We start from the raw sequence: 20463 nt of genomic DNA on the forward strand, positions 1-20463 counted from the left end.
TTTCACAGATTCACCACCTTCTGGCTGATTCAAACTGTGATACGGTCCAGATTCTAGTTGCTCACGTCTTCCTAGATTGATGCTGACCTAAGGTAAGGAAGTGAGGTTCACAAAGACAGGCAATGGTAGGCGTGGGTGGGGTGACCCATAGATACTGACCTTGTGTGGTACACCACCACTCTGTGAGCTGAAAGGATGCCCCCTCATCCCTTTCATACACTGACAGCACTTCCTTTTAAAACAGCGACCTCTGGTTGCAGATTCTCCCAGATCTTGTAAAGAAGAACCCGCACCCCCTCCCCCAACATCCATGCTGTGGTCGATATTCCAAGTTTGCGGGACCTGCTTCTGCAGTCTAAAGAAGGTCGCCAGTTTTAGGAAGGCGAACTGTACAGTACTTGGACAGAACTGAAAATAGCAAAGAATAAATGATCTTTTAAATTCCAAAGTGGTGGGGTTAATTGTGTCTTTGCTAGGTTAAAAATATACACAAGTTCTTGTGGCCACTTTTTCATAGGTGGAGGGACTCAGCTAACCTGGCGAACACACATGCTCAAATCCTTCGGCTTGAAGACACCAGGAATCACCCTGATTCAGAAGGGATCCAGGAGTTTTAGAGCCAGCACCACCAGGCTTAACAGCTTCTTCCCAACAAGGAGTAAGTCAAGTTGACTGTCATCTGATTTTAGAAGTACAACCCAATGAAACCACCTTTTCCGGTCCTCCGTGCAAAAACATGCAGACATCTCACCAGACAGAACACACATGCAGATAAATAATACAGACGCAGGACGAGTAGGAGAGCTGTAAAAATAAATAAACCTTGTTTCATGAATAGGAGAGTCTCGGAGGGTGAGTGGGAGCCGTTCCTTTGGTCGTTCAGCATTCTCACTGCCCGTGGAATAGAAGCTGTACCTCAGCCTGGGGGTGCTGGCTCTGATCCTCCTGGATCTCTTCCCCTCAGGGAGCAGCTGAAAGAGGCTGTGTGTGGGGTGAAAGGGGCCTCCATGATTTTCAGTGAGAAGGCTGAAGGACCAAAGGAATTGTTCACACTCACCCCGCGAGATTCTCCTATTCCTGAAACAAGGTTTGTTCTTGCACAGTCAGATGTCCATCAACTTGATTGGAACCCTGACTGCTTCCGGTCTGGGCTGCAGGGGCTGAGGACGGAGTAAAACAATTTCTGGTTTGATGACAACATGCTGGACATTTTCATCTTGATTATTGTTCATGGAGGAGCACATTCTCCTGTTCCAACGCCTTTTCTACAAAATTGCTGCCATGGAACACACACCTGTTATCATTCAGCTCAGACATGACCCCTCCCAAAGCAAGAACTGAGGAAAGGATCGTGTTGAGGACAGAAAAAGGCCAAAAGGATTGAATTGGATGGAACATTGGATCCCTGCCTGGGCTGCAGTTTGGCCACAACCCATCATCATGCTTGGTTCCCAGCTATTTAGCCAGTCAGGTGGCAACATTTGTCTCCGAAAAACGGAATCTTTTCAAATACCTGCAACTCACCCCCTTTCAACAATCACAGACCCTGGTGCAAGGCAAATCCCACAGCTTTCACCTCTTTCAGCGACGCCGGGGAACAGCAGAGCGGCTCCTTACTCTAGGAAGCTGCTGCCGGGCAGGGCGAGAGGCGGCAGCGAAGGAGACGGGACGGACCGGGCTGGGCTGGGCTGGGACGGGACGGGACGGGACGGGCTGGGACGGGACGGGACGGGACGCGACGGGCTGGGACGGGACGGGACGGGACGGGACGGGCTGGGACGGGACGGGACGGGCTGGGACGGGACGGGACGGGACGGGCTGGGACGGGACGGGACGCGACGGGCTGGGACGGGACGGGCTGGGACGGGACGGGCTGGGACGGGACGGGACGGGCTGGGACGGGACGGGACGGGCTGGGCTGGGACGGGACGGGCTGGGCTGGAACGGGACCGGACGGGCTGGGCTGGGCTGGGCTGGGACGGGACGGGACGGGCTGGGACGGGACGGGCTGGGACGGGACGGGACGGGCTGGGACGGGACGGGCTGGGCTGGAACGGGACCGGACGGGCTGGGCTGGGCTGGGCTGGGACGGGCTGGGACGGGACGGGCTGGGACCGGCGCAGACAGGAGGGGCTGCTTACCTTTGTAGGAGAGCTTCAGTCTGGCAACGGCCTTCCTGCCATCCTCAGAGCGGAGTTTTGGAGCGAGCAGCAGGCTGGCCAACAGCACCAGTGTCCCCGACAGGCAGCCCATGGTGTCCCTGGATCTTCCCCGCACCGACTCGGGCAACAAACTTCAGGCACTCGGAGCCAGGGACCTGGAGGGTGGGGAAGGAGAGTGAGCGAGTGCCAGATTCCCCGGCTGTGTCCGCCGCCCCTGCGTGACGGCGCTCAGAGATGCCACGGCCGCGGGCAGCGCGTCCAGAGAGCGAGCGTTAACCCTTCACTCGGGACCGGCAGCCGGACCCCTGTCTCCATGTCCCAGCCCCCGACACACACACACACTCACAACGACACACACGTTTACACACAGACACACACCCTCACACAAATACTCAGACTCACGCACACACACACACACACTCACTCACTCACTCACACAGGGCAGACATTGAGAAGATTTGATGGGACTTGCTTACACATTATCTTATTAAAAGTATCTAAATAAAAGGAAGTGGAGCTGTAAAGGGGGCCCTGAGGGGTGAATTGGAAGCAGGACCCGCAAGAATTTAGATGCCTGAAAAATATTCAAAGACACAGCCTCCATCACCCATAGAGGAAGAACTCGAATCCATGATCCCCTCTGAGTCTTTTTATTTTAGCCATGAATTGTCTTGATGACTGTGTATTCACAGGTTTTTGGGCTGGAGAATTCCAATCACTCACAGCCCTCTGAATGAAGACATTTCTCCTCAGCTCAGTCCTAAGGTGAGGCTGGCTGAGACCCTGGTTCCAGACCTCTCAAGTTCTGCAACCCCCCCCCCCCCCAATAATCTGTGCCTCATTACAATCACCACTCCCAGTTCCAAATATCCACAAGTTCCCTCATGGAACAGGTCTGGACTCCAGGGTCACACTGTCTAGAACTGTATCAGGACCCCCAAAGCACCATATGCTCCAAACATTGGCAATAGTGGCCTGCACCCGTGCACACTGCTTGCTACGCCTACTGGTCCATGATCGAGAAGGGTGAAGCAACATGCTCAAATCCTCTCTCCACTAACAAAAAACACTCTCACGATTCCATTCTACTAATCTTCCTACTCATGTCTTCATTGGATTTTCTCCTTGAACCCCACCCACCACTATGGTGGCTGCATGGGTTAACCTGTCTGTAACAGAGCACCTGGCCTCTCCCAAAGGTGGACATGCTACATCCAGTTCCTTCCGAAAAATCACTAATGCAGGGTCTCAGTCTGAAACGCAACCACCCTCCTCCTCCACAGATGTTGCACGCTCCACTGATTTCCTCCATGTTTTCCCATTCATCAATGCAGAGGAGATGTTGTAGGGCAGCAGTGAGTGCTGGGGTAGGTGAGATGGGATGTGGGGTTGTAACCTTCAACCCTAGAGCACCGAATAGGGCAGTCATTGCCATCAAACACAGAACAGGCCCTTTGGTCCATCTAGTCATGCTGACCAAGTTGCTATTCTGTGATCATCCCATTTTCCTGCATTTGGTCCATATCGTTCGAAGTCTTTCCTAACCCTTCAACTATCTGTTGAACATCCAAATTGTACTTGCTTCAGCAGTTTCCTAGCCCAATCCAGCCTCTGAGTGTAAAAGTGTTTTTTTTTAATTTTAAATTTAGACAGACAGCACGGTAGCAGGCCCTTTCAGCCCACAGGCCTGTGCCACCCAATTACACCCGAATTAACTTGTAACCATTCCCCCCCCCCATGTTTAGAACGATGGGAGGAAATCAGAGCTCCTGGAGGAAACCCACGCAGGCACAGGGAGAACATACAAACTTCTTCCAGACAGTGCGGGATCTGAACACAGTCACAACGTTGCACTGACCACAACACTAACCATGCTGTGCCTTGCTTCTCTTCCCTCTCACTTTAATCCCATTCCTTCTACTTCTGCAATCATCTACCCATGAAAAAGACTGCCAATATTCACTCTATCCATACCCCTCCATGATTTTACACAGCTACACAAGGTGACCCCCTCAAATTCCTACGCTCTGAGGAATAAAGACCCACAGTTTGATGTCGAGTGCCTGATGTACTGTTATGCTAATACTGAGCTGAGGAAGTTTTGACTCATTCTGTTTTGTGGTCAGACACTAATAAATCCCACAAACATCCTTTAAAAGATTGACTGGCCAATTTACTCTTAGGAAAAATTGGTTTAGGAAGGGTTTGGCAGAGACCCAGGAAAAACTAGCTACTCTTCCTCAAATAAAGATCCTAAACATCCACTCAAAGCTCTGGAACAGGCTGGCTGTTGAACAATGCAACCAGAGAAGCCCATCCAGCAACATAGCTTTCCTTCAGCTTGAAGTTATTAACAGCTCAAAATATCAACTCAGGGCCCCAACCTCCTGATGCAAAGACGAGAATGGAATTGTGTCCTGAGATGGCAAATATTGGCAGGAAAATTCTTTGCAGAAGATAGAAGGATGAAAAGGTTCAAAAGAAATGTGAAATAAAATGCTGAATCCTGGAAATATTCATCAGGTGGGATGTCATCCACAGAGGAAGGAACTGAGTCAATACTGCAGGCACCAACATTATTGGGTCAGAGGACCACAAATATTGAGGGAGAAAAAGTTGGGGGATGTCATGCGAAGATCACCAAGTCCAATTGAGATTGACGTAAAACGATTCAGTTCATTGATTTTCTGCTGCATGGACATTTCTTGGGCTTGTCCACAAATAGATGTACAATCAGTAGGATTTGTACATCTAAAATGCCCATGGAGGGTCTCACCACCCTCTAGTCACACTCAATGGTTTGAATCACGATCCGCATCCTGGAATTACCAGAATATTAACTGGAACAGCCACATAATACAGAGGAGCAGAAATAGGCCATTCAGCCCATCAAGTTTTCCCCACCATTTACTCACAAAATCACATTCCCACTCACCCCCACTGCCCGACCTTCTCCCCACAACCCACGATGCCCTGGCTAGTCAAGAACCTATCAATCTGTGCCTTAAATACACCCAATGACCTGGAGACTCACGTCCAGTTACCCCAAGGCCTTTCCACCAGCTGCAAAGCACAAGGCAAGTTTCGGACTCTCTCCACTTTACAGGATGACGGGAACTCCAGCAACACACCAGAGACTCAGTGCTATCCAGGGCAAAGTAGCCTGCAGGATTGGCACCCCGTCCACCCTCAAAACACCCATGTCACACTGTGACTGTGTTATGGTCTCAGACTACTCCAATGACACCTCCCAAACCTGGACATCTTCTGTCAGGAAGGCCAGGAGCAACTAGCGAAGGACTGTCGCCACATGCAGGGTCCTGTCCAGAATGTACACCATCCCGACCTGCTGATCTTTCACCTTGAACTGATTGAAATCCTGGACTTTCCTACCCAACAGCAGAGTGGAAGCTGCTTCTCCAGAATGACAGTCATTCAAAGGGCTGGTCACCACCCTCTTCTCAGGGGCAATGATGGATTAGCAATGAATGCTGGTTGAGCAACATCCAGAGCCTTGAAGGAATAAAGTCTGTAGCAAATTTAGTCAGAGAGATGTTGGGAAAAAATGGTTAACAGCTGGCAAACCCCAAAGAGAGTGATTATACTCAGGATGAGAAGAGCATTCCTTCCCAGTTCGAACGTTGCAGTAGAATTGTGTGGTTCTTTTTGGGTAACTTTCTACTCTGTTATTTCTGTCAATTGGAAATGTGCAAATACTCTTTGGAAAGGAAATCACCGTGTAGATGTACAGAGCATTGAAGCAAGCCTGCCTCCGGAACCTGGTCGAGACATGAACCGACTCCAGCTACATTCCTGGTCCAGATATGACCCACCTCCAGCCACCCGCACCTGTTCAGACATGACCTGACTCCAGTCACTGAACTTGTCTAGACATGAACCGACTCCAGCCACCAAGATATTCCCTCGGAGCATGAGGGAGGCTCGTATTGAAATTACAGGGGCTCTGACTGAAATATTTAAAATGTCCTTAGACATGTATATGGAAGGAAAGGCTGTGGATGTTGTCTCCGTGGACTTTAGTAAGGCCTTTGACAAGGTACCACATGCGAGGATTCGATGACGGCTGGATGGGAGAAGCCAGAGAGAAGTGGTGGATGATTGCTTCTCAGCCTGGAGGGCAGTGACTAGTGGTGTGCCTCAGGGATCGGTGCTGGGACCATTGTTGTTTGTCATTTATATAATAGATATGGATGATAATGTGGTCAATTGGATCAGCAAGTTTTCAGACGACACTAAGATTGGAGGTGTTGTGGACAGCGAGGAAGATTTTCAAAGCTTGCAGAGGGATCGGGACCAACTGGAAAAATGGCCTGAAAAATGGCCGATGGAGTTTAATGCAGACAAATGTGAGGTGTTGTATTTTGGAAGGACAAACCAAGAAAGAACAGATCCAGTGAATGATAGGGGACTGCGGTAGAACAGAGGGACCTGGGAATACAGATACATAATTACCTGAAAGTGGCATCACAGGTGGATAGGGTTGAAAAGTGAGCTTTGAGCTCCTTGGCCTTCATAAATCAAAGTATTGAGTACAGAAGCTGGGATGCTATGGTGAAGTTGTGCAAGACATTGGTGAGACCAAATTTGGAGTATTGTGTGTAGTTTTGGTCACCTAACTACAGGAAAGATATCAGTAAGATAGAAAAAATGCAGAGAAGATTGACTATTATGTTGACCAGACTTTAGGAACTCAGCTAAAGAAAAGGTTAAATAGGTGAGGCCTTTATTCCTTGGAGTATAGATAAATGAGGGGAAATTTGTAGAGGTTTTTAAAATTATGAGGAGGATAGATAGAGTAAATGTACATTGGCCTGTTCCACTGAGGGTAGGCAAGAAACAAACTAGGGGTCATAAGGGAGAAAGGGGGAAAGTTTAGGTGGAACTTCTTCACACAGAGAGTGGTGGGAGTGTGGAACGACGAGCTGCCAGTTGAAGGGGTGAATGCAGGCTCGATTTTAACATTTAAGAAGAATTTGGATGATAACATAGATGGGAGGGGTACGGAGGGCTATGGACTAGGGGCAGGTCAGTGGGACAAGGCAAAAAAAAAAAAGGTTCATCGCAGAGTAGAAGGGCTGAAGGTGCCTGTTTTGGTCCTGTCGTGTTCTGTGGTTCTATGGAACCTGGTCTAGACATGACTTGACTCCAGCCACCCTTTCCTGTGCAGTTTGCTCTCATGTCTGCCCTCTGAAGGGAATGAGTGGCAAATGATGGGCTTTGCTGGTGATGCCAAAAGATTATTATTTGTTCTTTAAACACAGCCACTGCATTCCAGGAAATTATTCCCAATTTTCCAGAATGCAGTCTGTGTAAAAAGATCAGAATGGGAATAAGGACTCATTCCCATTCTGGCATTTTACCTCCTTGACCCCTAATAATTTTCCCAGATATAAACTGAACTGCAAGCGATCCATGAACAACGGGAAAATGAATAGGACATCCAGCTTGAATCTTGAAATTCCGCACTTCAGGTATTCTGTCTAAACTCGCGGTGTAATATGGATATTTGGAGTTTTGGATGTTCCTGTGTGAACGGCCATTCCCAGGAGGTAGGGAGACACTTCAGAATGGAAAAATCACATTAGATCTAGATTTAAAAAAATATAATTGATTTCTTCCCCTCCACTGACTGAATCAATAACAAACTGCAAGAGGATTGATCACATCAACAGTTCGCCTCGTTCCAAAATCATGAAGCTGAATCCTTGCCCTCTCCTTTCCTAATCATTCCCCAGTGAGACTCATCCACTGTTGAGTCGACCAGCCCCTTAACTCGAGAAAACAAGGAAAGAGGAGCAGAGGAAGGCCATGGCACCTCAAACCTCCCCCACCATTCAACATGATCATGACTGATCCACAATCTTCCATCTCTCAAATAGGCATCCATCTCCACCTTAAAGATATCCACTGTTCCGGCCTCCACCACTCTCAGGAGCAGAGAATTCCTAACACTCCTTTTGCTCAGAGAGAGGTTGGAGGGCTGAGGTTTGGGGGAGAGGCAGGAGATTTATGGGATATCTGACAGGTAGGTTTACCACACAGAGCACAGTTGGGATCTGGAATTCAGTGCCACAGGAGGTGCTGGAGTCCAAATCGATCGCTGTTTACCAGACGGAGACAAACCTTTGATTTGGCAAGACAGATGGATACAGTCCCAACGTGGGCCAAGAGGATCAGCATGGATGTGATGGGCTGAATGGCCTGTGGTCTTTTTTGATGACTCCACGAGAAGAAATTTCCAAGCCCCTTAGTTTCAAATGACTGTCCCTCATCTTGTAACTATAACCTCGTTTGTGACCCCCCCTACATCTCGACATCGCTCCTGTGAAGGCCTCTTAGGATCTCATTTGTTTCAACAAGGCCACTCCTCATTCCTCTAAACTCTAAGAAACACAGAGTCTCTTGACGGTATACCCTCATCTAGTTCATGTAGCGTGACACTATCACCGCGCCAGCGACCCAGGATTAGAAGTGACACTGTAAGGATTTTGTATGTTCTCACCATGTGCACGTGTTAACTGGATGCTTCAGTTTCCTTCCTCCCTGCGGGGTTGTATGTTAATTAGGGTGTAATTGTGTGGTGCTCCTTCTACCAAATTTTTCGAACTCTCAGAGATTAGGCCAGTTTAATCTCCTTTACACTGACTCAGGTGTCTCTTTCCAGATCACATCAAAGCTGTGCACCTTTTTCCAGGTGTAGCATCTCCAACACCCTCTCCTTAAACTCTAGCCACTTTTCAATAAGGACCACCGTGCTGCCTGCCTTCTGAATTAATCATTGGACTTTCTGTTAACTTTTCAGATTTACTCAGGCCTCATTCAGCTGCTGCAAGACAGCCAGAAATGTGGCTGAGCCAGTCGTCCGCTGGTGTTGGCATGAGGCAGTCTCACTCCAGAAATCCAGGAAGTTCCCCAGGAACCTGAGCACACTGACAGCTGGAAAAACAAGGGTGCTGCAGAAAGGGAATGGAGAACTGTCAGTCTCAACATGGCCAATCTCATCCTTCACGTGACCGAATTGTAACCTGTATGACCCTGTTGATCAATCCCAGCGTACCCAGGATGGTTTCCTGGGAAAGAGCACCAGGGAGGCTTGGACCCGGCGTCAGACAGATCTAGTCATGGAGCAGGACTGAACCTGGAGTCGGACGGAGCAGGTCTGAACCTGGAGTCGGACCCTAATATATATATTTTTTATGGGTTCCCCAGCAGAGACTGAGCAACCTCGCGTTAGCGATACTAACGGATTTGCTTTATTTTAAACATCTGGCTCATTTGAATGTGGGCGTGTCTGAAACTGTACTTCATTTCTTTTCATTCCATAATATATAAGCATTAATTGTGATGTCCTACACGCGATCTTCAGTCAGGAAATATTCATGCCTTGTCATGGTGATGGTGACAGTGTTGGATTAGGGGGTTGTGTGGGTTGGGGTGGGTAGAGAGGAATTGGTGCCTATGCACCAATCCCCTTGTTGAGGGGATTGCAGAGAAGAACAAATGTGCCATTAATTGTTGGGGTGAGGGGAGAGCCATTGAGGTGTACAGGACAGAAAGACCCTTCAGCCCATCGTGTCTATGCAGACCGTCTGCCAAACTAAACCTGCACTGGATCTGTATCCTTTGCTTTGCCCAGTTAAGTATCTGCCCGTGTAGAGATGGTACCTGAATCACTAGTTCCTCTGACAGCAAGTTCCAGGAAATGAACCATTCCCTGCCCCTCCCCCTCCCCTCAAGCCAATGTCCTCTTCTTTTTGAAACCCCTGATGTGAAAAAGATTTTGCCCGTGCCTCATAATTTTCTATACGGTCTCCCCTCAGCCTCCTTCACTTCTGGGTAAACAAGCCCAGCCTGTCACCAATCCAGGCAACCTGCTCATGAATCTCCTCTGCACTCTCCAGTACCATCACATCCCTAATCAACAGGGTCACTGACCTTGCCCCAGTTGGGATGGGGTGCACACTGTGGCCCCTGTTACAGATTACTGTGGAGTGCTGACCCAGGGGTCTGGGGCTGCAGGGCTTGAGGCCTGATTGGATTGTAGCAAGGGTTAAGGGAATTAGGAGGCAAGGAAATTGTGGGGTCAGGGTGGCATGGTCAGGGCACAGCAGGGACTGGCCACAACAATGGACAGTACACTACCAGACAGCAGCCTAGTCTGTTGTCTATTCTAGATTTGGCTGGCCTGGGAAAGCAGGAGCACCCAAGACTGTTTTTCCCCAAAGGGCTTGGTCATAAAGCCAGAGGGTAACGGTGGTGAGGTATTCCTCTGACTGATGCCTGTGACAGAGTTAACAACTGGGAGGCCTGCTGTCTGTGATATGTATCAATGATATGGGATAATTAGTGGAATCATGCAACACCAAAAGATTCAGCAGGATTTAGACTTGTTGCAGATGTGAACTGAGAATTGGCAGAGTTTAATCCACACAAGTGTGAGGCGCTGCACTTTGGAAAATCAAATGTAAGAGGAAAGGATTCAGTGAATGGCAAGGCCTTCATGAGCACTGATGTACAGAGAGATCTTGGGGTGCAAGTAGAGAGGTCCCTGAAAGTGGCCACACGCATGGAACGTCTGGTAAAGGTGTACGACATGCTCGCCTTCACCGGTCAGGGCTCTGAGAACAAAGTCAGGAAGTCACATTGCAGCTGTGTAAAACTGATTGGGCAACATGGAGTATTCCATTCAGTTCTGGCAGCCTCATTACAGGAGGATGTGGAGGGTTTGGAGAGGGGGCAGAAGAGGTTCACCAGAATGCTGCCTGGATTAGAGGGTATGAGCTATAGGGAGAGATTGGACAAACTTTGTTTTTTCTGGAGCGCCCGAGGCTGAGGGGAGACCTGATGATGTACATAAAACTATGAGAGGCAAGATAGGGTTGAGGATCAGGATCTTTTCCCAGGGTGAAAATGTCAAATATCCAAGGGCATCGGTTTAAAGTGAGAGGGGGCAAGTCTGAAGGAAATTTCTGAGGCAGGTTTTTTTTAAACTGAGAGAAAGGTTGATGCCTGGAACAGGCTCCCAGGAGAGGTGGTGGAAGCCGATAGGATACAACGTTCCAGAGGATTTAAATTGACACACAGGCAGGCAGGCAGGGACTGGAGGGACACAGAGCACGATCAGGTAGAAATGCTGTTTAATTTAGCATCTTGTTCAGCACAGACATGGTGGGCTGAAGGGCCTGTTCCTCTCCTCTCCATGTACATTGCTGTATGCTTTGTGGGAACTGATGTCCACAGAGGGTATTCTGACCAGCACACTTCCATCCCATTCAATGGACTCAGGCACAGTTATCTGTTCCAACAAAGCATCTTAAATATTCTGTGTCGCAAGAGGAATAACAAGTAGATGAGTGAAGAGATAAAGGAAATGAATCACCCCTCCATTGCCTTTTGATGTTAAAAATGAGGTTGACCAGTTGGCATTGGTGAATTTTTCAGGACCTAACTCTTTCTGGATGTTCTTGATCTGTTAGTTTCCACATCATCTTCAGAAGCACATAACCCAAGTCTCTGCAGGATTGGCCGCCCTTAAATGAAACTGGCGGCAATACATCATGGTTGGGCGATGATGTTGATAAGTTGTGACAGGAAGATATTTGTACCCTTACGTTTAATGCCCAACATTCAATCAACATTTGTCAAGGTTTCTACATGAAAATGTTGGTGAATAAAAGTAGGTTTTCTGTTGTGTCGGAGTGGGGCTCACCCTTCACCCCATTCACAGGAGATGTGTGCCTGTAAGATGCAGTGGTGCATCTGGCACAAGTTACCACTCCACCCTGCAAAACAATCCGAGTGAACCAGAAATTCAAACTGTTGGCTTCAATTAGAGGATGGAAAATCTACAAACTTTGCAAATTCATGTTTGTCAAGATCATTGACTAAATCTTTAACCATCCTATTTCCATCTGCAATTCCACAGATTAGAGCAGTGAGCTAAATTGGTTGCTGAGTGTAATATTTGAATGGATACAAGTAACTCTTTCCAACTTGCACCTGAAAATTCAGGTGGTCATCTGATCATCTCAGAGCTTTAAGGGTTAAAGTAACGTTCCTCCTGCTTCTGTTTCTCATCTGTCACCAAGCCACTTGTAGCTCATGAAACACAACCTCACATCCAGGGTTATTCAAAGCATATCCAGGGAGAGCTCATTTGCAGGCGAAGGAGATGGGGGAAGAGTGCAGAAAGCTGGCTGTGGCCACTGACTGCACCCCACACCCATCCAGGGCTTTGATCTGCTTCCTATCCTTTGCAGAGGGAGAACACAAGTGCAAAGAAGCAATGTTTCAATTAGAGACTCTGCTGTAACGTTATACACATGTGTGGATGATTACCTTAACGACTGAGCAACATGTCTGCAAAGGTTTACAAAGACGAGGACTGCTTTACTTTGGATTTGAAACTCCTTCTGGTTTCTGTGATCTACGAAAATGCACACATCTATACTCTCAAAGTTTAACATGTCAAGCTGAGAGAATGACAATAATCCATGTAATTGCTGCACTTTCAAGCATTTCACTGGACGTTGCCCAGAACACACAGCATTCTCATCCACCTCCGCTGATTTGCTGCTCACAGGTTCCAAAGTTACAGCAAACCAGGTGGTTTACAAAAGTGAACTAGGTTTTCTTGGCAATGGATGTTTGCAATTGAAAGAAGTTCCTTTGTTTCCCAAAGAATGTTTGTTGGATTTCTCATTGTTATCCAGAGACCTGGGTCTCTGCAAACACAGGGATCACATTGCCTGCACACAAACATCACAGTCTGACAGATTTGATCGTTCTCTGGACTGGACTGGGCCAGGATGATGATTGCTCATCGTCAAGGTGCTGGGGAGAAGCCTGGTCCATGGTCAACGTGCTTGGAGCTGCTCAATCAAGCAGGGATCCAGTGACAACCCATGGTGAGGAGACGCTAGTTGGCCCTGCTCTCCCTCCTGTTTCCTTCAACAACTCTGCTGCTCACAGAGTCACAATCCTTAGTCCTGGAGCAATTTCCAGCAACTCCTTGGGATTGAGGATAACTAGCTTCCTCTGGTGGAGGAGCTGATAAGACCCACATGGAAGCACAGACACTGCCACTGGCAGGCCAGGTGGTTTCAGGGGACGAACACCCTCCCACTGTGTGTCCCTGATGTATGAATTCCAGGCTCTGAATGTCATCCCAAAGGTCCAAGGCCAGAGCTCCCACAAGCTGTGATGTTTCAAAGTTTCTTGCTGACCTCCAAGTGATCCGCTACCAAGGCAGACTTGTATCAGGCACACGATGTGCCCATTCGTGTCGACAGGGAGGAACTAAAGCCTTGGTACAGGGGATGCAAGTGGATACTCATTGTGATTTGCCTTTCCTGCAGGGTTTTGCAGAGACAGTGTTACTGGTATCTGGCCACTGACTCCAGGTCCCAGGCAACAGTGGATGCAGGGATCACTGCTGCCTGTAGACCAGGGACCTTGTGCCAGTCCGAAGTCTGACGTCATTCCATGTGGTGGAGATGAACCTCAGTCACAGATTCATAACCTCACCTCCCGTGCCCGAGAGAAGACACGACAGAGAGGGTGTGATGGTGACCATCACAGAGAAAGGGAACAATTCCGACCACAGGAAGTACAGAGAGATCTCCTGACTGTCTGTCACGGGGAAAGGGCCTGGATCACAGAGCAACATCCCCAAAAACGGAGACATGGGAAACATGATCCTCATTGTATAGAAAAAAACATTCCAAAATACTGGAGGAACTCAGCCGGTCTTTCAGCGTCCATTAGAGTTAAAGGTATATTGCCGACATTTTGGGACTAAGCAGAATGATCCAGAAGCCGGAAATCTCCGAATTCAGACAGTGTCGGCTGGGAGAGGAATCCAGACCAACAAAACTGGATATAAGGGGCAAGGTGAGAATTGATCATATCTGTATGGAAGGAGGCAGGGAAGGGGGAAACGGAGCTGGGGGAAGGTGACGGGGGAAGAAGTAAGAGGGGTGGAAATGAAAGCCAGAGGTCAATATTAATGCTATCCGGTTGGAGGGTGCCCAGTCGGAAGATGAGAAGTTGTTCCTCCAATTTGCAGGTGGTCCCCATCTGGCAGTGTATGAGACAATGAACAAACATGTCAGGAAAGGAATGGGATGGGGAAATGAAATGGGTGGCCACTGGGAGATCCACGCTATTGCAGCGGACAGAGCTGAGGTGCTCACTGTATCGGAACTGTGTAAGAACTGCAGAGCAAAACAATGAGCTCATACAGATTTTCTGAGCTAACTAAAGTCTTTGAATTCATCTACCACAAGGGTTCCATCTTGTTGGCTGACAGTCTGAACCAGTGGTCCACACCCACACAATCTCCATGCAGACCAAGGACAGCTAAGCTTCTTCTCCCTAAGGAGGTTTCCACCAAAATTAACTGAGTCCATGGAACAAATGGGAAATGGCTCCATCAGCATCAACACCAATCCAGAACAAGGTCAGCCCAACTTGAGCCATTGAACTGCAGTCCACATTGCAACACAGGGCACAAGACCTTGTTTGAAGGATGAGTTTCACCTTGTTCTCACCTTATTCAGTGACTGAACCATACCCAAATATCAAAGTTCCCCACTCAACGTGTCCCCCCCACCTAAACTATTCCATCAGAGGGTCAGCTGCATGCAAGACTCTGGACTAAGAGGAGACATGGCGTTTCAGATCTAGTCAGGGAAGGGAACAAGCCCATTATCAGCTATGACCTCATTGAGTGGCAGATTAGGTTTGAGCAGCTGAATGCCCCAGACCTGCTCCCAGTTCTCTGACCTTGTACTGATGAGGGCAACAAGCCTTCTCAAGAACTGCCCAGAACTTCACTAGTGGAGAGAAACTGAAGAGAATGGAAGTTTCCTCAGACCCCAGGCAATCTAAATGCAATCTGCTGGAGGAACTCATCGATGGGGAGACAAAGGAGATCGAGAGAGGCCTTGGGCTCGAGACGTTTAAACAGTCTTTGTCACCCACAGATGCAACTTGACCACTGAACCTCCAGCAGATCGTGTTAAGCTTCAGATTCCAGGTGTCCCTTGCTAATCCAATCCTGGGCTTAGTTCTGCTGCGCAAAAAATGTTCCAATCCCATTTGCTGCACACCCCATACCCTTCCTCGGGTAACGTCAGATGTGCAAACAAAAAGGATACTGAAAAGATAACAAGTTTTCAATGGCATTACGTTCAGATGAGGAAGGAAGGTGGCCTTTCCTATCACAGCCACCCAGTCAGCACTGAGACCCTCACCTTGGACAGAGTTCATGAAGTAGAACACCTGGGCCAAAGCCAGTGGGGAGAGCCTGCAGAACATTCCGGGGGCAGGAGGACTTTTGCAGCTCCTTCACTCCAGTGCCGTGAACTCTCAGGCCTGGCACCCAATCTGATACATGATGTGCTGCTGTCAAAGTGAGGATTTCCACTGAAGGGTTTTAAACTTGCAATTGGTGCTGACAAATTGAGAGAAATGGAAAATTCCCCCAAAATTGCAGATGCTGGAAATGTGAAACAAAGAAAATCCTGGAAAAACTCAGCAGGTCAGGCAGCATCTGTGGAAGGAGGAAACAGTTAAATTATCAGGCAGAAGCTCCTCACTGAAAGTGGGAAATAGAGAAAGCAAATTAATTGAAGTGCCAGAGAGATGGGAGAGAGCGATAGAAGGAACAAAGAGTGAAATGATGTCACTTTGAATCACGCCCTGCGCCAAGGGGAGCATTCGTAGCATCGCCCCCCCCCCAATGAGCTATTGTGCCCCCCTCCCCACCCACAGCCCAAGTGTCACTAGTCTCCACGCAATACAAGCAGCATCTTTGTCTGTTACATTGGAAGAAGGGGAAGTGACACAGCGGCTCACGGAGGAGGGTCATGGCAGGCAAGTAACACCACCCTCCTCTCCCTACCCCCTCCCCCACAGTTGCTTGAATGCCCCCCACTAGATTCATTCTGCCACCAACTCTGCTTTGAATGGACTGTCATGTGATGAGCTACTAATGCTGTGGCGATAGAACAGTTCAAACCAGGAATAAGCTTCTCACCCTACATCTGTACTGATGGCAAATTACACAAAGTATCTTCTGCCTGTACACGATTTGTATCCTTGCACGTTCATGAGTCAAAACAAAAGCTCCTTAAACACCACAATTATATCTGCTTCAACACTACTCCGAGCAGCCCGCTCTCTGTGTAAAAATCTTCAACCTGTACATCTCCTCTAAACATTATCCCACCCCCCCACCCCCAAAATGCCCATCCTCGGATATTTGATATTTTACCCAGGGGAAAAGATTCTGACTATTTACCCTCTCAATTTTATCAGGTCTGCCCTCAACTTGAGAGAAAATAGCCCAAATTTCTTCAACCTCTTTGCATCACTAAATTTGCTAATCTGGGTAACACCATGGCAATTCCCTTCTGCACCCTTTCCAAACTCTCCACATCTTTCCTGTTATGGGGTGACCAGAATTGGACACAACATGACAAATGCAGCCTCAGTTTTATGTTTCTGCAACTTGACTCTTTTACTCCTCGGCTCATCGGTCCACTCAGTGAAGCCAAGTCGACCAGATGCTTTCTTTATCACCCCATGTACTTGTGTGGCCACTTTGCACTGGGAACACCAGATTCCCTGTTCACGTTGATGCTATTAAGAGCCCTGTCATTAACTGTGTTCTTTCCTTAGTATTTGGCCTCCAAACAAGCAACACAATTGTGAGATGGGATTAATAGAATGTTGGGAAACCTTGTATTTTACATCAGCAAAACCATGGAGATGATTGTGGACTTCAGGAGGAAGTCAGGGGATCAAGAGCTAGTCCTCATCGAGGGCTCAGCAGTCAAGAGGGTCTAGATCCTCAAATTCTTGGGTGTCAGCATCTCCAAGGACATGTGTCGATGTGAGCATGAAGAACGTTCGCCAGCGGCTATACCTTGTGAGGAGTTTGAGGAGATTTTGTAGGTCACCGAAGACTTCCAAATTTCTACAGGTGCACTATGGAGAGCCTTCTGGCTGGTTGCTTCACTGCCTGGTCTTCTTTGGCTTGGCTTCGCGGATGAAGATTTATGGAGGGGGTAAAAAGTCCACGTCAGCTGCAGGCTCGTTTGTGGCTGACAAGTCCGATGCGGGACAGGCAGACACGATTGCAGCGGTTGCAAGGGAAAATTGGTTGGTTGGGGTTGGGTGTTGGGTTTTTCCTCCTTTGCCTTTTGTCAGTGAGGTGGGCTCTGCGGTCTTCTTCAAAGGAGGTTGCTGCCCGCCAAACTGTGAGGCGCCAAGATGCACGGTTTGAGGCGTTATCAGCCCACTGGCGGTGGTCAATGTGGCAGGCACCAAGAGATTTCTTTAGGCAGTCCTTGTACCTTTTCTTTGGTGCACCTCTGTCACGGTGGCCAGTGGAGAGCTCGCCATATAACACGATCTTGGGAAGGCGATGGTCCTCCATTCTGGAGACGTGACCCATCCAGCGCAGCTGGATCTTCAGCAGCGTGGACTCGATGCTGTCGACCTCTGCCATCTCGAGTACTTCGACGTTAGGGGTGTAAGCGCTCCAATGGATGTTGAGGATGGAGCGGAGACAACGCTGGTGGAAGCGTTCTAGGAGCCGTAGGTGATGCCGGTAGAGGACCCATGATTCGGAGCCGAACAGGAGTGTGGGTATGACAACGGCTCTGTATACGCTTATCTTTGTGAGGTTTTTCAGTTGGTTGTTTTTCCAGACTCTTTTGTGTAGTCTTCCAAAGGCGCTATTTGCCTTGGCGAGTCTGTTGTCTATCTCATTGTCGATCCTTGCATCTGATGAAATGGTGCAGCCGAGATAGGTTGGAGGTAGGTGCCAATGCACAGGACAGGAAAAGGCTAGAGTTCTGAACTCGGCCAGCACCATCATGGGCACCAGACCACTCCATCATGGACATCTACAGGAGGTGGTGTCTTAAGAAAGCAGCCTCTATCCTCATTGACCCCCCTCTCCCACCCCCACCTTCCAGGCCATGTCCTCTTCATTCTGCCACCATCAGGAAGAGGTACAGGAACCTGAAGACCAACACTCAACATAAACAGCCTCTTCCCCTCCACCTTCAGATTTCTGCACGGACAATGAACCTCACACAGATACTACCTCAGTTTCTCCTATTTTTTGCACTATTCATTTACTTTGAAATATAATTTATGGCAAATATTTGCCCGGTGACGCTGCTGCAAAACAAGACATTTCGTGACACATTCATGACAATAAATTCTGATTCAGTATTGAGGAGCACAGGGACAAGGCGTAAGATCCTTGAAGGTGGCATGGTGAAAAGGCAGGTGGGATATTGTTCTTCATTAGTTGATCAGGGAGGCTATGCTTCACCTTTATAAATCATTGCTTCATTCCAGTCACCACAAAAGCTGTGACAGCCTTGGAGAGGGTGCAGGGGAGATTCACCAGGATGTTGTGTGGGTTGAAGGGTTTCAGTTCTGAGAGAGACAGGGAGGCTGGGTCTCGGGGAGGATGAGGATGAGATATATTAAGTTGTAAGGACTGTGAACGTTGTGTTGTCCTTTGATGCTTTGACCTAGATGTGACTCCTGTCCCACACTGATGTAGTCAACACTTACATAATTCCTGAAACAAACCAATTAGTTGGACGACAGCCCAGGATGTGGCACAGATTCCATGTGCCTGCTGGCACAAGCAGGAGGCCATTCAGCCCATAGTACCCACTTCCTGCACTAACGCCACATCCATCATTCCTTAAGTCCCACAACCCTGGTTCTCTGTCCTGAATATTTCCAGCTGGTCCCAGCTCCCACCATCAGATGCCCTGGATACCAGTGCCCAATGTCCATCAGCATCTGCTGTCTGCTGATACTTTCCTGTAATTAGTGGAAACTCCTATGGAAGCAAAATTAATAATCACACCTATGAACTCACCCTCAAACCCAGGCCAGGAATTCCCACCATCTATGGTCATTGATACCTGTATTTCAATCTGCTAAAGCTGTGATTTAACATTTCAGATTTATTTTTACCACAGGTTTGAGTCCTTTGTTTTATAATTTTATAACCTGATGAACACCTATTTGCAGAGGGAACTATACCTTCCAATTCAAAGAAAGCCAAGTGCCAATGGATACTGGACAGCGTTTGCCTCACACTGACCAAATGACAAATGATTGTACACTTTGTGGCAGTGTGCCAGCTCTCAGCCATGATCAGATTGCCCAGAAAAAATCTCTGAGGAAAGATTAGTGGCGTCGATTGGGGACTTCTGCCTGGAACACAAAGGAATGGGAGCTGCTACAAATGTATTCTTTAGACAACCGTGCCACAGCATAAAATTAAACTTCGTTGACTTGATGATGCATTTCATCTCAGAAATAAGCAGATACAAAAAAAAACATAACAATCGCTATTGTGGCATGCTTGGCCTCTACTTGGGCCTGTTCTGGGACCTGGACCAGTATCTCCTCTCAACTTTAAAATGTTCCTCCTCACCTTCAAATACTCATGATCTTGGCCAGCTCCTCTGCACCACTCATCCTGCAATCTCCTGCTGTCCCACCATCCTTCCACATCAAAACACAACGGCCTCTTGCTCCTCTCCAGATCTAATGGCTCCACCGCCAGCAGCCTTCAGGTGGCAGGACCCTAACCTCTGGAACTCACTCCCAGAACCTCTCTGTGTCACCAAAGTGTTGGTCACCTCCTCTAGCACTTCTTCTACTGGATCAGGGTTCGCCTTTTGAGAAGTACTTTGGGGAATTTAACGAGCTTTAAGGCAGTGAAGGAGTGGAAAGTGTCTGCTGAGTGGTCAGAGAAGCAACAGTCTTGCAATCCAGTCTTTGGAATAATTCCATTCTTCAGGACACGGTTTCTATTTCTCAGTTGTGATTCAAAAACTGTTACAGCATATGATGAGATTAACAATTTACACTTGATGTCTAACACTTAACATGTAACATTCAGTGATCCCAACTCATCTGGGTTCACCAGAACAGGGAGCTGCTGGTTCAAATTAGGGTCATCTTTGGGTATTTGCACTGAGAACCTTGACTGAAACAGATCAGGGATCTTTTCTGTTACAGACCAGCCTCAACAAATTAACCCTCAAGGTTTACTGCACTGGAATAATGTTCTATTCTTTAACAAGATGAACTGTGATTATCAATGGAGCTCTCTGCAACTCTGCCTTTCCTACTTCTGGGCTGTGTCTTTCTTGTACTAGGAATGAGATGTCCACTGGTCAGCTCACTAAACACCCTCTTTCATTGCATCTTGGTATAAGTTAACATC

The 20463-nt window shown here is 48.1% G+C and overlaps 1 protein-coding gene across 1 annotated transcript in view; it reads right to left on the minus strand.

Moving 5' to 3' along the window:
- Nucleotides 1-20463, minus strand: part of sema3ab (sema domain, immunoglobulin domain (Ig), short basic domain, secreted, (semaphorin) 3Ab) — a 158461-nt gene that overhangs the window by 130649 nt on the left and 7349 nt on the right. The window contains exon 2 of the mRNA XM_069910005.1: nt 2142-2317. Coding sequence (XP_069766106.1) covers nt 2142-2253 — 112 coding nt within the window. The 5' untranslated portion in view covers nt 2254-2317. The remainder of the gene's footprint in view (nt 1-2141; nt 2318-20463) is intronic.

Source organism: Narcine bancroftii, chromosome 13 (genome assembly GCF_036971445.1).
Source record: "Narcine bancroftii isolate sNarBan1 chromosome 13, sNarBan1.hap1, whole genome shotgun sequence".
In the NCBI taxonomy this organism is placed as follows: domain Eukaryota; kingdom Metazoa; phylum Chordata; class Chondrichthyes; order Torpediniformes; family Narcinidae; genus Narcine; species Narcine bancroftii.